Below are 16,553 nucleotides of genomic sequence, written 5' to 3' on the forward strand. Positions count from 1 at the left end.
ACTGTTCAGCGGACAAAGTTGAGCGAACAGTCCCCGCGTGTGTACGCGGCCGTACAGGTGCGCCCATTTGCCCATTGCTGCCATTGTGCCGACATACATCGGCATGCGGCAGTTGGCAAGTGGTTAAGGGGGCCAGACTATGGCTAATGGGTTTAGAAAATTCCCCAGAGTCAATGGTAATTAGGAGAGAACAATGCCCCTGACTTAGTGGCCATTAAAAAAAAAAAAAAAAATTCCCTAGTGCCTAGGGTCCCTAGGAGGAGGAATAATTGCCCCTTTGGTGGTGTCGGTGTGAAAAATAATGCTACATTGTTTGCATTAGAGAGGAAGGAATAATGCCCTATCAACAGTGTGAGAGGAGGAGAAATTCTGCCCAGCGTTGGGCTGGGTTCACATACGCTGTGGCCGTGACTCGCAGCATGGGGTCCAGTGCGTCCCTGTTCACCAATTTAGCTAGCTACCTGATCACAAAAAAGAATGGATTTTCCCATCCATAAAGTCGAGATGGATGGGGGAATTCATATTTTGACAGCAGGACTCCTCCACTGTCAGAATGCAGTGATCAGCGCTGCAGCTCATCGAACAAGACATTTCCAACATTCTTGTTTGAGATAAGCTGATCATGAGATATACTTCTCTCTCTAGCGGGAACGGTCATGGATGGAAATTTGTCCAGTCCCTGTTTTCATCTATAACATGGCCTTATTCACGTTTTACATTTAGGCCTCATATGCACACGTTTTTTTCCAACTGTCCTAGACTCCTTTCCTCCTGCCGGCAGAAAAAAACCCAATTGATTTGTAAATGCCTGAAATGTTTTCAGGCGCATTAAGCTCTTGGGCGTTAAATCATTTAGTTGGCCAGAATATTCTTTTATTCGGGCCATTGGGATTAATTTATGCTCAAGCACTGAATGTGCCTAAACACTTTACATGAGTTTACAATCGTCGTCTTTTTTGTTTTTTCTCTCCCAAAACTCTGCTGCTGCTGGATATACTGGTTGTGGGTTTTTTTCTGCCTCTGAACTCCTTTAGGCTGGATTCACACTGATGTGCCGCATCCAATTTGTATGACAGGAGATTGTCCTTGGCTCTCAATAGAGCCGATTCACACCACACCACCGCGGTCCTTGCAGAAGGGTCCTGTGGATCTTTGGCTCTGTTTCAGGTGTGAATTTAGGCACACATTCGGACCTGATTCACACCTGAATCTGTGAGCAGCGACCCAGTGGACCCCCTGCTGTGACCCGCAGCTGTATCAGTGTGAACCCAGGCTTAAACTCCTATGTGTGTATGGACACATGGGCTAACATGCAGGGGCATTTAGAGAAAAAAAAAAAAACACCAACTGGCTCTAGGAGCAGCAGAAAGTGTCCATTGTGCATGAGGGTTTGCAGTGCCATTGATTTCAATCACACATTTCCCATATAGTTGTTTTGTTTTTTTTTATGTTCCAAATAAAAGTACATGTATGTGAATTGTATCAATTGAACGGTAGAGTTCGTTCTTGTTTCTTCCTTCTTTCTTTTTCTTGTATTTTATGCAATGTGCAGCTAGGCATACATACAGTCTTTTTCTCTTCTCCTTTTTTTTTTTCGATCCTAATTTTGTATTTGTTACAGACCTTAGCCATGAGCTGGGGACTTTTGAATGACTCACATTTGTTTTATGGCTAATTAGATGCATGTGGTCAGTTCTCTAGAAAACTGGTGCTTCAGGAATAGATAAGAAGAAGTGAAAAAAAATTGTAAGAGTTATCCACCCAACGCCACAAACATTTTCCAGTGTTTTGAGGGGGCAGGGCTTGCCACAATTTACACATTTTGGTCATGATAAAACAAAAAAGTAACGTATATCCTAATAGATGCAAGTAACATCTAAAACGCAGAATGTAGTTAAGTAACTTGAGCAAGCCCCCACCCCCACCATTCTTTTTTTTATTTGTTTCATTTTAAGTAAGCTGTGGATTTTTTTTATTTTTTGAGTGTAGTATCCTCACGTGGTTCTCGTATGTAGTATATATTTCCCAGCTACCCATGTCCCTCCTAGTCTCCAGTATTTTAAAGTTCTTAAATTCAAGGAAGGCATAATGCAGTTTCTATTGTCTCCTGCATCCTGAGCAGTTACCTTAAACCATGCTAGTCTTGTTGGGTTTTTCTTTGTGTAGTTTGCAGTAATCTCTGTAGACATCACCATTTCAAACTTCCTCTATATGAAATAAGAGTGTGTAGTCGCTGTGAACCAGCTGGCTGGAAGTTCCAAACATAAAAGATGTCATCAAAAATTCCCACTTATGGAAATTTTTAAACCTGTGAATATACCGGGTTGGACCACCTTTTGCCTTCAGAACTGCCTTCTTCATGGCATAGATTCAACAAAGATTTTCATCCATATTGACATGATAGCATCACACAGTTCCTGCAGATTTGTCGGCTGCACATCCATGATACAAATGTCCTGTTCCACCACATCCCAAAGGTGCTCTATTGGATTTAGATCTGGTGGCCATGAAGGCCATTGGAGTACAGGGACCTCATGACTGCCGAGAAGCTTAGGTGCAGTTTGCATACCAATATATATACCAATACCTTGCCGCCCCCCCCCCCCCCCCCCCCCAAGAAAAAGACACCAGACTGATTTAACCTGGAATTAGGGCAAAGCCATAGCTTTATTGAACTTACCAACTTTAACAATATTCAAAATGCTATATAACCATATCGGGTACAGTCTGAAATGTAGTCTTAATAGTCAATGACGTTTTACCCAGTTTAATGTGTAGCAAGTGGGAATTGAGAGTGGTTGCTAACTTTTTGGGGCCTTGCGACTTTAACACTCGTACTACTGGGTATTCAGAGATGGTGCCGAAATTGTCCCTTTTAAAGCAATGGTGAAGTGGTATGATGCTAAGGAAGAAACAGCAGCATCAATTGTATCTCTCTTATAATTGCAAGATTGAGTACATTAGGTTCAGTCCCAGTAAATGTCTGAAAAAGTTGAAATTGCATGTGATTTCTATAGTGTGGTATCCGTATCTACAGATTTACACTGATGCCTGTGACCATACCAAAATCCTTCTTCACAGAACCAAACTCTAATTTCTCATTCATCAACAACCATCAGGTGAAAATAAATAAATAAATCAAATGCAAAAATAAATGGACCGTCCTGGCACAAGTATAACTTAAAGTGGTTCTGCACCTTTAAAAAAAAAAGATTAAAAGCCAGCAGCTACAAATATTTTAATAAATTCACACTTACCTGTCCCAGGGTCCAGCGATGTCGGCGGCAGATGACGAGCGATCGCTCGTCTCTCTGCTGCCTCCGCCGCCATCCTCGGTCAGGGAATCGGGAAGTGAAGCATTGCGGCTTCACTGCCCGGTTCCCTACTGCGCATGTGCGAGTCTCGCTGCGCGTCTCTGCTGGTCCCCGCTGTGTCCTGGGAACTGTGTGTTTCCCAGAACACAACGGGGGGGGGGGCCTCTGCAGTGGTCTGCGGGGGTCTTGTCCCGGAAGTGGGTGCAGATACCTGGATTATCCAGGTAACTGCACCCCCCTCCCCCCTGAAAGGTGCCAATTGTGGTACCAGAGGGGGGGAGGGATCAGATGAGCGGAACTTCCACTTCATGGTGGAGAACTGCTTTAAGATTGTATCTGTATAGTAAAGGCTAGTACAGGCAGTGCATGTGTTTGTTTTTGCATTTGATTTTTTTTTTTTTTCACCTGATGGTTGTTGGTGAATGAGAAATGAGAGTTTGGTTCTGTGAAGAAGGATTTTGGTACATTTGGCAAGAGGATCATTGTAATTAAGTTAAAGAGTAACTCCACTCATTCCCCTTTGGGTGACTAATGTACATTGCAAAGTCTTTCTTTTCTTACATCAGGGGACACAGAGCCATAGTAATAACTAGATGGGTTATATCGGCATATCAGGTGCTGGACACTGGCACGCCCCTTAAGGCGTGTACTTCCCCCATATAACCCCTCCCATTACTGGGAGTCCTCAGTTTTTTTCCGGCAGTGTCTAAGGTGTTGGGCACGTGTAAGGATGTGTTGTGCTGAGCTCCACGGACAGTAATCCTTTGATGCGAACCAGCCATCCTGACCGGATCTGTTCTGATGTCTCTGTAATGGACTAAATTAACGGTACCCGGGCCTCATCGTCCGAAGACACGAGGTGTTGCTTGCGAATGCTTTTAAGCTGGGCCCTGGGATCCAGTACTTTTTTGGTAGTAAGACCAAAAGAAGTTTACTGGCAGGGTCTTCTTGCAGGTCCAGGATTACCTGAGTGTACCCCTGTTCCTGAAGGTTTCCTTTTCAAGGTCTCGGAGCCTACCGTGAAGGGCGAAGATTGGGCTTTTTATCTCTGATAGAGACCTGCGGCGGAAAGGTAGGGGAGATTTTCTGCAAGAAATCTCTCCTTCCATGTATTTGTTGTCATATCATGTCTGTGTCCCCACTGGAGGCTGTATTGAGCACTCACCATTCTGATGCTGGAAACAGCAGAACCTTTCACTCTCCTCTCCGTTCAAGCCAGCTCAGACCCTCAGGTATGAAGTGGGGTCTGATCACTCCCTGGGCCCCTAAAGTGGCTGTTTTTGTTCCTTTGGATGCCAGCCCGCTGCCTCTTTTTTTTCCTAAATAAATAAAGTTTTAGTTTTTGGGCAAATCGCGGCCGTTTTACCCCCCCCCCCCCCCTGCCGCCGGCCGCAATGTTGCCAGCACTCATACACTTCCCTAGTTGGAACGGGGGCTGTTTTCGCACGGGGGGTGTAGCTAAACTGCGGCAGACACCGGCCACACGTGGAGGAAGTATTTTAAGCTATACAGGAAAAGCTGAAGTCTGGCAGTGGAGGGACAGAGCAGAGTGGTTGCTGGCAGGTTTGGTGACACAGGCATCTTCCTTTTGATTGACAACATTGTATTGTATAGCTAGGATTAATAGCAGTTATTGTACTGTACTATAGCCTAGCAAGTGAAACATTCTTTTTCTGGTATTGCCTCTGCTTTGTACTGTAAGCTATGAGTGACAAAGGGACCAGGAACTCCTCTAAGGGTTATAAGGGGTTAATGGTATACAACAAACTAAAAACCCTCCCAAAAGAATGTCTGTCTTCCTCCCTGGGAGGTAAAAAGAAAAATACGGCCAGTCAGATGAAGCTGTCAAGGGTAGAACACTTCTGTCCCTGCATTTCATACAAACAGGTTTTTCTCCTACCATTTAAAAAATTATTGCTATGATGTCTCTCCATAATAGGACTAAACACAGCAGATTCCCATCTAGTCCCCTGGGCCCTTTTGTTGAGGTGCAGGAGGCTGGGATCAGGTAGATCTTCGCAAATATTGGAAGATACTTTTTTTCCATCATCAGGGGATCCTAACAGGGAGGGAGTAGCCTCACAAGTCAGGTGTTAGTCTACTCCCTAACTTAACCCTTTTGTTGCCTGCCACAGGCTCTTGAGGCATCTACCTCTAATAGGGTTCAACTTATCAGGAAGGAAAATTCCTTCATTTTGGCTGCAGGAGATTTTTAGGGGAAATGGTGGCCTCCTTCAAGGCCGTCCCTTACACGCAGTTTTATTCAAAGACTGCTTCAAGACACCATCCTGTTGGTCTGGAATCAAGAGGATTCAGGGCTTGTTTGTTTCCAATGCGCTTGGCTCCTGACATAGGTTTTTTAGATTGCCTTTGGGCACAGCATACACTGCAGGCTGCAGTATGAGTCCTCTGGCCTCCTGTTTCCTTGATTCTGTCCCCCCCCCCCCCTTCAGTTGCCATTGCTATGGAACATCCCATATAGTTATTACTATGGCTCTGTGTCCCCTGATGTAAGAAAAGAAAATAGGATTTTTAAAACAGCTTACCTGTAAAATCATTTTCTTTGATGTACATCAGGGGACACAGAGGTCCCTCCCTTCTTCTTATACACTTTGATTGCTTGGCTACAAAACTGAGGACTCCCAGTAATGGGAGGGGTTATATGGGGGAAGTTCACGCCTTAAGGGGCGTGCCAGTGTCCGCAACCTGATATGTAGATATTACCCACATAGTTATTACTATGACGCTGTGTCCCCTGATGTACATCTAAGAAAAGGATTTTACAGGTAGGCTGTTTTAAAAATCCTATTTTTGGGACTATATACATGTCTGATATAAATAAACTTTTTTTTCTAGTCGATCCAGTGAATTGAAGTAATTTTTTGAAATTTATTGAGATTTTCTGTTCATTCAGGAGTTGGTTGAGCAAAATCAGGTTTGCATTTCTCAGATATTGCATTGTGTTTCTTTGCCAATAGCTCCCATCCTTTTAAATTATATAAGATCCTAATCTATGAGTTTTTGAATCTTAAATTTTTCTTCATTTGACTTATGATAGGGGCAATATCTTGAGGTTTCATTTCTTGAGTGTTTTGTACTCTTTTAGGACTCCACACCAAAGCCACAATAAAACCAATTGACTGAGCCATACTTGTTCTACATTCAACATGGATCTTAAAGAGTAACTCCTAAAACATTCACCTCTGGGTGATCCGTGTAAATTTGCAGAGATTTTAACAAACTTTGTTATAGATTTCTTCCTTTTTGTTCAAGAAAATCTTCAATAGCTTGAATGACCAATGATGAGGAATGGCCTGAGATATAATAAATCGCTGGTATACAGGCCTAATTCATTCTGTTATTTGCCCAAAGGTAACGCCTCTAAAGTGGGGAAATAAGGCCATTAACTAGTATATTAGACTTTGGGTGGGCCTACAAAATGGCAATCTGTTTTTTTTTTTTTTAAACATTGGGCCAGAGCATTCCAAATGCAAATAAAGGGCCTTTCAATAGAGGCAAAAGCCTTGCTAGTTAACTTTTAAATATGTAATTAAAAGGGTAATACTATGGGCAAAGTGTGATTGTCGGCATTTGATTTTAATGTAGTTTAATTATTATTCACAGTGCACTAGATCATGGCAATACCCTGATTTGTAAAATCTCCAGTTTGAAGATAATTCCCATTTCTCCATGTAATTTAACTCCTTGCAATTGGTAATATCATTTGTCTGCCCTCTTAAAGTGAGCCCTCTTGCCAAGGTCCAAATTACTGCACTGTTCCTGAGCACTTTTTAGGTTGCTGTAACAGAATAAATGGTAAGAGCACTTGACCAGTAAGGGATTGTTGCAAGACATTGTCCCTGTCATGAAAAACTTTACTTCAAATAATTATATTTTGATGTTATGTTTTATCAGTAATTGAGGAAATTCTATTATATTATATTTTGATAAATGTTATGTTTTATCAGTAATTGAGAAAATAAACTTTATTTTCAGACAAGGAGGATCCTCCTGACTTTGTATGGATTGGACTTAACCGCTTAGAAAGTGCTAGTGGATGGCAGTGGTCTGATAATAAACCCTTGAATTTCATCAACTGGGATGAAGGTATGAAATTTGAATCCGATTGATAACAAGAAATGTGGTCCCCTTTTCAAGTTTTTTGGCGTGGTGGTGTTATTTTTGTTTTTTTTTTATTTTTTTGGGGGGGGGGGGGGGTGTTTGTATTTTTTTTCCCATCAGCAAGCAAGAAACAAGGTATATGAATTCCTCTCCCGAATCCAATTAGCTGCAGCCACCCATTAAGTAAAATTTCCCAGCATGTCCCTTTGACAGAAGGTGATCATGCAACTGCTAAACCAGCCAAATTTTTTCCTGCATGGCCCTAGAGATTAGTAACCTGAGAAACTAAGTTGTATTGTGCCTTCTCTGCATAATATCGGACAGATATACTAAGAACTGTAATTTCTCTGCAGCCAGGGAGAGTCCCATGATATATTTAGTCCAGGTTCTTGGAAGATCCATGGTTTTGGTTGGTTTCTGAAAATTCTTGGGGACTGGATTTTATCTGACTTTTGTTTCGCATCAGACGGGGTTTGCATTCATTTACAAGTCTGAAGAGGGTCAGAAGGAGGTCATCTGCAGGTTAAATGTACCTGTCAATTAATTCTGAATGATCTCAGAAGCATCTTAAGGGCTCATGCACACTGCAACTCAAAGAAGCGGCTCCTACAGGCATTTGAGATTTTTTGAGCTTTGATTTCTCCTGCCTGGAAACTCCCCCCATGTAGGCCAACATGTCCATAAACACTATGGCCTTTCCAGGAGTTTATAGGGAGAGAAAAAAAACCCCACCAATCTCGTTTTTTTAAGAGGCGCTTTTGTGGCAGGAAAAACACCCAAAAAAGCTCAAACGCGCACACAAACAAAAAAAAGGAAAAATTTGCTTGAGAGTGGGGCTTGGGGAGGAAAAAAAAACACTTATACTGATAATAGCTCAATAAAAATGTGCAAAAGAGCCCAAAAATTTACAAGCTTCTTCAAGCTGAAATAAAAGCTCAAATGCCTGTAAAAGCAGCTTTTTGTATATTTTTTTTATTTTATTTTTTTTGAGCTGCAGTGGGCATGAGCACTTAGTGTAACTCCTGTTAACACAGACCCTTAATTTTTTGTTTCTTGCCATAAGAGGTAATTTACAAATTTCAGGACAAGCAGATGTAGCACTGACCCCCCGAAGGAGCTGCTGGTTTTATTTGGGCTTACTGTTACCTGACTTGTTTGCTTCTCCGTCTTGGGGTTCCCGTGGTAGATGACCCAAAGAATGTGGAAACTGACACTGAATCCTCTTTTGTATTATTTATTTAGAACAGGACAGAGGTTTAGGAGTGAGTTCAGGCACTTAGATTGCAAAAATGGAAGTCTTTAGAGAAAGTCCAGAGAATGGAAACCGTTTCACAACTGGATTTAACAACCCCCGAATAGACCTCTCACTAGGCCTAGTAGCCGGTGGGGTGCTCGACAAAGTCTCTGCCACAGATTTCTGAGATACACTTGAGTGTTACTGAGGGAGGTGGATAAATTTAAAGAACTGACATATGGCACCAGGTTCTCTCAGCCAATCCAGCGATACCGTATGAGTGTTGATCCAGGTTGTGTCCTTCAACTAAGCCTCCAGGCTCCTTCAGAGAAACCAGCCTTGCGCACGGTCTTCTCCTGAAAGAGTCCTCCCCTGGGGTTCTTCAGTTGCTGGGCATCTCCCTTCAGATGAAACGGCACCGGACCACCCTTGGATCAGTAGGCTCCGAAATCCACTCGGGCCTGTCCCTGCAGTTGCATCGCCTCGGGCCAGCCAGCCCCGAGACTCATGGAGGCTTGGTTCCACATCCCAGGCCAGGAGGGCCATGGGGCTGGGTCCCAAGGACCACCAGAACCGAACAGACAGAAAATAAAAAGACCCTGCCAACATGGCATTGGTACCTTAAATACCACCCCCCAGAATGCACAGCAGGAAAACACGCCCACTGGGCTGGTTACGAGAGAATAGTAGCATTCAATGCACCCAGCTAGACTGCGTTTCTACTCTTGCCGGCGGTGACAGCGACACCTGTGGTCAAGGAGAACCCAGTGCAACCCAGCTGGACTGGTACTGAGACCAGAAATTTAGAGAAATATTTCCAAAACCCAACTGTGGTTTCAGGCAAATTAACTTTCAAAAACCATAGCTCCTGCTCGTCAGGAGCCAGCGCTACACAGATATCCCAGGGTTCAGACGGCTTTACTGAAAAAATAATTAGTGCATGTAAACAATGTTTCCCTGAAGTCATATTTTTGTTAGCTCTTAAATAAAATGTATTATTCCAGTCTGCGTTAAATTGTTTGTTACCCCAGTATTTCATATTCCTGATAGGTGGCTGCTGTCCCATGTACAGTGGAACCTTGGATTATGAGCATAATCCGTTTCAGGAGAATGCTTGTAATCCAAAGCACTCGCATATCAAAGCAAATTTCACCATAGGAGTCAATGCAAATGAAGATAATTCGTTCCACGTTGATTTCTATTGCATACAATACTGCATGTGGGCGCAGAAAACACTCTGAAATACTCAGAGACTGCTCAGATGCACTCAGAAATCCTCGGAAAGGCTTGGGAACTGAGCATTTCCGAGTGTTTCCAAGTATTTATGAACGGCTCCGAGTATCACTGGCGCCCCCACACCTCTGGCCAAATGCGGTACTGCAGATGCTTGAATCCTGCTCGTTTTGCGAGACAACACTCAGAAACCGAGTCAGGATTTTTTAAACATAATAGATCGTATTGCGAAACGCTCGTTAACCACGGTACATTCTGAGGTTCCACTGTACTTGTATGAAAAAGTATCCTGTTCGCTTTTTGCATTGCTTCCTTTGTGTGAAAGCCCCGGTGTTCCTGCCAGGATCTCTGCTTTCCTATTAACAACTGACCACACAAGGCATGAGAGCACGGTGTGGTCAGTCCCCTAGCTATGTTGGGAACTCAGCCTACTCGCCTCCAATGATAAGACTTGTCCTGACACTCCCCCCTCCCCCTTTGCATAGCCAATTCACAGGGAAGCTCAGTGTGATGCTGCTTCTCCTTCCCCAGCTCTTATGCAGCTAAAACCAGAGGGATCAGAGGGAATCTAATCAATTATAAAAAAGGGGAAAAAAGGTATTTATATTGTGTTTTTTGTTTGTTCTTGTTTTTTTTTTGTTTTTTTAATCTATACATCTACAAATGTTTTGCCTTTCATTGCAATTTTATATTGAATGGGTTTGTTTATAAGGTGATCGTTTACAATCATTTTTAGCCCAGTACAAACTATAAGAAAAACGGCCATCCAGTTTTCCTCGATGTTTCACACCAAGTCGAAACTGAGGATGATACTAATTGTACGAAAATTCTCTTGGGACAAAGGCTTTCTTGTGTTCATGGTTTCTGATCATGTGCAATCTTTTGTATCTGATTTATTCATTTTTTTTTTTTTCTCATACGAAAGCCATATGAAAATAGTACACATTTACTGAAAATGGTTCTTTCTGTTCACGTACAAGAAAATATCTCCCTTAATCTGTGCATTTCCATTCATCTAACCTTCACAGGAAAGTATTTACTATCCAAAATGATATAAAATACTTAAGATTTCCTCCTTGAAAACTTAGCATGCATACTGAACTCCGAGTGTCATTGTCTATTATTTATGTGAATGCTCCATAGAATCGAGCCTGGACAGCCGAATTTAGGGCAGATATCTACCAGTTTTCAATGTTTGAAGTAATTATGTCACACAAGCTTCCTGTTCCAAAAAATGTGTCAAAAGCACAACACAGCACCTTGGTAACTTGTTAATTGATATGTTTCTGCTTGTAGTGTGCTGGGCTTGTTAGGACATCAACATAATTACTCTAGTTTCAGTTAAACTCTGCTAATACAAGCTGTCCTCCTCCTCCTTCTCCTGGCAGGTATAACTGAATTTTCAGTTCTTGATGGCTCCAGTTGTGGGAGACTAAATGTGAACACCGGAACGTGGGATGCCTACCCTTGTGATGCCTCGTTGCCCTATATCTGCGAGAAGCCGATAAACAGCTCAGCGGATGACTCTTCCGTTTGTATACAAGTGCTGTATATATAGATGATGTATATACAGTGTGTATTAACCACTTCCCACTTGGCCACTGTACATAAACGGCCAGGTGGTCCTTCCTCGTTCTGAGTGGACATTTCAGGAACATCCTCAGAACGAGTGCTCGCAGCGCGGCCCAATTCTGTGATCATTTGCGATCACAGGATTCAGCCAAGCAGAGATCAGGATATAGGCACTGGGATTGGCCCTCCCGATCATGTGACGGCTGGGGAGGGGGGAGCGGGGGAGTCTGCCCCCCCCCCCCCCACACACACACACACACACACACACACACACACACCCCCACACACACACACACACACACACCCACACACCACACACACCCACACACACACACACACCCACACACACACACACACACACACACACAGTACGCCAAGCAAAACTGTCACCCCATACACGTCAGTGTCCCCATAAAACATCTGTCAATAGTGCACGAACATCTGTCAGTCCCCATGACCGCTGGTGGCTGATCAACATCTGTCATTGCTACCATAGTTGTGGACCTCTATTTATTTTTACTAAAGCCAATGTAGCAGCATCATTTTTGGTCAACATTTATGAAGAGAAATGACTTATTTACAAAATTTTATAACTGAAACTAAGAAAAATGCATTTTTTTGACAATTTTTGAGCTTTTTTAATTTGTAGCATAAAAATAAAAACCCCAGTGGTGATCAAATACCACCAAAAGAAAGCTCTATTTGTGGAGAAAAAAAACAACAAATTGAATTTTGGTACAGTGTTGCATGACCGTGCAATTCTCATTCAATGTATGAGAGCTCTGAAACCTGAAAATTGGTCTGGAAAGGAAGGGGGTGAAAGTGCCTGGTATTGAAGTGGTTAAAGGGGAAACTACAAACTTGTTTGGCTGCATTTTTAACTTTTTTTTCTTTTGTGCCTTTACACAAATAAACATTATAGGGCGCCTTTTTGCAAAGTGCAGGGTCTTCTAAGAAGAAAGACTTGCTTTCTGTATGCTTGCTGGGATTCCCCAGTGAAGACTTTGCTGTGTTATTTCACAGACCAGAAGGTGGGAGCTAATGAGTCCCATCCCCCCCCTGTCTGTTTTATGCCCAAACACTGTTGGCACGGAAACCTGTACTGTGAGGTCTATGAATACTGCTGTTACTGACTTCCTTCTACAAAATGCTAGTTGGCTGGCTGTCATGCTGATTTGTTGGCTTCAGCACTTTGAGTTGCTTATCTTGAACAAGCGTTCAACCGCTAAAGTTAGAAGAAGGTCAGTACCCTTGGGGCTTGTTAGGGCTTGTTCACACAACGCTGGCATGACGTTCGAACTTGTGATGCGCCATGCTTTACTGCATTTTTAATGCCCATAGTATGTTTTTTAAAGCCTTTTCACATTTCTCATTACAATTATTTTATCAACGTGGTGCAGCATGTTGTGACATGTTGTGTGTTGTGGTGCATTGCAGGCAAAATGCTGCATGTTCTTACAGGTCAGCAACACAGATTATTGAAGCCATTGCCCAGCCAGATAATTGGCATCTTCAGGATTGCCAACAGGATCTTCAACATTGGCTGTCTATATATTTCTCTCTCCTTTTAGCCAAAACACAACACAATAACAGGTCTTAATAAGGAAAAGCTTCAAAAATGATGGTAATAGTAAACACCCATAGACCACTCACCTAATTGGGCGTTGTCACCATAACCAACACAATCTAGACAAAAAAGGGGGCCCTGGTGAAGATCTGGAAAGCATAGTGGTTGCCATGGCAACAAAGGGTCATGTTTGGGACTAAGTAGTAAAAATATAAAATGTATTAAGTTCAATAAATAGCAGCAAAAGTATACAGTACTAAAGGCAATGATATTGATAAATGAGTACTGACTAATAAACACTACAGTGGTGAAATGAAAAGACAAACGGAAAACAAAAAAACTCACAGGACATAATACAGCCAAGCTGTTGGCTCTTCTTGCTTAAAGCTCCACCTACTGGCTGTTAGCGGCAAATATTCAGATGTACATTTACATGTATTTACTGAACGTAACACAGTATCTATAGGTCCCTTTTAAAAGACGAAGCTGACAGCCCGCTGTTGTAACACCAGGATGGGCTTATGACGCAGTGCTCTGCACCACGAGCCCACCCTATTTTAAAGCCTATTAGCGCATGTGGTCTAATCGGGGTTGTAAAAAAAAAAAAAAAAAAAAAAACAGCTGCTCTAATTAGGCGCCCGGCGTCCTGAAAGGGGCCAGACGTATGAATAGGGGCCAGCCATGGATAGATTCATGCAATGCATGAATCTATTATACATATAAGGGTGGCGTGGATAGAGGGGGCGGCACCCCTAATGGATGGGCCGCCACTGTCTAACAACAAAAAAATCTTACCTGAAAGAGCTTGTAGTTAATCTAAAACTTCATAACATGTCAAGCAAAAGCGTACCTAACTTTTTTAAAGTGACTGTCATTGTAGAATTATAGGGGTTGCCCTTGCAGGATGCCGTCTGAAAATGCTGGATGCCTGGATGTGTCTGACTTTTAGCATGTTTCAATCACAGTCCTAAAACATACATACTGTAAATAAGTGTCGGAAAACTGTCAGTTACTGTACTTATTTCTGTACTTGTTCTGGGATAGCAGATCACACAGCTTTAAACTATCAGAATAACAGAGAGGGATCAAGGATTCTTAAAGGAGAGTTCGGTATGGGGAAGCCCCCAATAATCTCTCATGTCACTTTAAAAATGTAAGCTGCTAGCTGAGCGTAACTGCAGAGACCTAGGAATTCCCACATCTTCTACTTCTCCAATATGGGCTAGCAGTTACTTGAGAACAGGAAGATCAATAAACTACGAGATCGCTCACCAGCGCCCTTGCAGTTCATTGAGATCTATTAAGCCATCAGCCACAAGGGTTAATGGTACTTGTAGTTAGGGCTGCAACTAACGATTATTTTCATAATCTATTAATCAGCTGATTAATTTTTTCGATTAATCAGATAAAATCATGAAAAAAAACAAAAAAAAACGTAATATGCCATTTTTCCATTTATTTAAAAGTAATAATGAAAAAACTGAGTGTTACACTCAAACTGCAGAATAAAACACCAATGATGGGGTACTATTCCTCCATGCGACACACATGGGGCAGGGAGAATTACCCGCAAAGAAAGTATGGCGAATGTCAGATTCCCTGCTTTATTTATACAAGTATGTGTGTATATATAAAGAGGATAATAATAGACATGTAAAATACCCTCCCCCCTCTTTTATTCCATAGAAAGTATACATTGAGGACAATATAAAAAAAAAAAAAGAATTATTATAAATCTTGTTTATGTATAATATATGTGTAAAGATTAAAAAAAAAAAATGAAAAAGGGGAGAATGTGTGTACACACACACACACACACACACACACACACACACGTGCCCCCCCCCCCCCCCCCAGTATAGAGGGCACATTCCTCCCCTCTCATATGGTGTCACTGCCCCACCTTCTCTCAGTGCTCCCCTCCCCCCCTCCGGTGTCTCAGGTTTTCTCACCCCTTCATGGTGACAGCGGCTCCTCCTCGGTGTGCCGGGTGGTGTGGGGCGGAGTCTCAGTCCAGACCTGCCACACGTGACTCCGTGACTCGGCCAACTCCTCTGAATGGCGCGAAGGGCACCCCGAAGCGGGGAGATGGATGCACGCATGTGCAGAGCACAACCTCCAGTCACGACAGCGCTGGAAAGCGGCCCAGGGAGGGCTTGCCGCGCCTGCACTCTGAGGCGGGTCTATCGGAAGGCTGCTGGGTAGAGGGGGGAGGAGGAGCCGAAAGCAGCGCAAGCACATTGCTGGTGGGACATCAGCTGGGTGGAGAATGCGAGCAGGCATAGCTGCGTGCTCGTGGAAGTGGTGCATGCGTAGGACACAGGAGGATACACAGGATTCTAAGGGACCGGCAGGGGGAAAGGTGCGGACTAGGGGTGCAACGGATCAAAAAACTCACGGATCGGATCAGAGTCACGGATCGGATAAATCTTCAGATCAGCCAAAAAAAAATAACACTATTTCCCCCCCCCCCCCCCCCCATAATAAAAGGTATAACACTATCTCCCCCCCAATAAAATGCAGCTTATTACAAGCATAAAAACATAGTCAGCATATCACTGACACTGATGATTTGCGCCAAGCTCATCACCGATCAAAGTTCCTCCAAACAGACCGCCGTGATGAGTCCCGGGATGACGCCTATTGGCGCAAATCATCAGTGATATGCTATGTTTTTATGCTTGTAATAAGCTGCATTTTATTGGGGGGGAGATAGTGTTATACTTTTTATTTAAATAAACAATGTGGCTGTGCCGAGCAAGTGGAAAGGCTTGGATAGGATTAGATAATAACTAACTACTATCTAATAGATAGTAGTTAGTTATTAGGTTCGATTAGGTAATAGATGTAGTGGTACCTGCATAAAAGAAGTTTTGAATAAGGGCAGGCAAGGCATCCAGCGTGACTCCTCCAGAATTCCTTCACTTGGGCTGACACAGGCTGAACAACTTGTGCAGGGGGTGACGTCAGCGCGCAGCTCGCCGCCGCCGGGTGTACCAAGATGGCTGCCTGCTCCGGAGCGAGGCCGTAGCCGCAGCCTTTTCCTAGGGCCGCGGCCACAGACCGCTCCGCGGATCGCATGGTGCGCACCAACTAATAGATAATGAAAATCGTTGACAACGATTTTCATTATTGATTATTATCGATAATATCGATTAATCGTTTCAGCCCTACTTGTAGTCTATTCATTAACAGGAAACCATGAATGACACTGCTGTGTTTGGTTATGGCCCCCGCACGGCTGTGCTGTTTTCCAATTGTGACAGCGGGTGCTCTCTGTCTTGGGAGGGGGTGTGCATGCTGAACATGTTTCACCCTACATACAGGTGTAGCATGTTCAGAAAGGCGAACTTGGCCTTTAAGGCCCGGTTCCCACCACATGCAGAAAAAAGTTAAAATTTTTCTCCGAGTGCTGTAATCACACTGGGCAGGCTTTGGAAGATGGCACCTTGCGCGTTTTACCACACAAGGCACTGTTCCCCCACCTCCCTATTTTTTTTTTTTTTTTCCC

At 43.2% G+C, this 16,553-nt stretch overlaps 1 protein-coding gene across 1 annotated transcript in view; it reads left to right on the forward strand.

Annotated features, from left to right (window-relative positions):
- The window catches only part of LY75 (lymphocyte antigen 75), a 200,633-nt gene that overhangs the window by 74,852 nt on the left and 109,228 nt on the right, over positions 1–16,553 (forward strand). Inside the window, exons 5-7 of the mRNA XM_077447606.1 lie at positions 7,311–7,421; positions 11,292–11,434; position 12,420. Coding sequence (XP_077303732.1) covers positions 7,311–7,421; positions 11,292–11,434; position 12,420 — 255 coding nt within the window. The remainder of the gene's footprint in view (positions 1–7,310; positions 7,422–11,291; positions 11,435–12,419; positions 12,421–16,553) is intronic.

The sequence above is a fragment of the Lithobates pipiens genome, unplaced genomic scaffold, assembly GCF_037356315.1.
Source record: "Lithobates pipiens isolate NorthernLeopardFrog02 unplaced genomic scaffold, aLitPip1_a1.2 Scaffold_22, whole genome shotgun sequence".
Taxonomy (NCBI): Eukaryota; Metazoa; Chordata; class Amphibia; order Anura; family Ranidae; genus Lithobates; species Lithobates pipiens.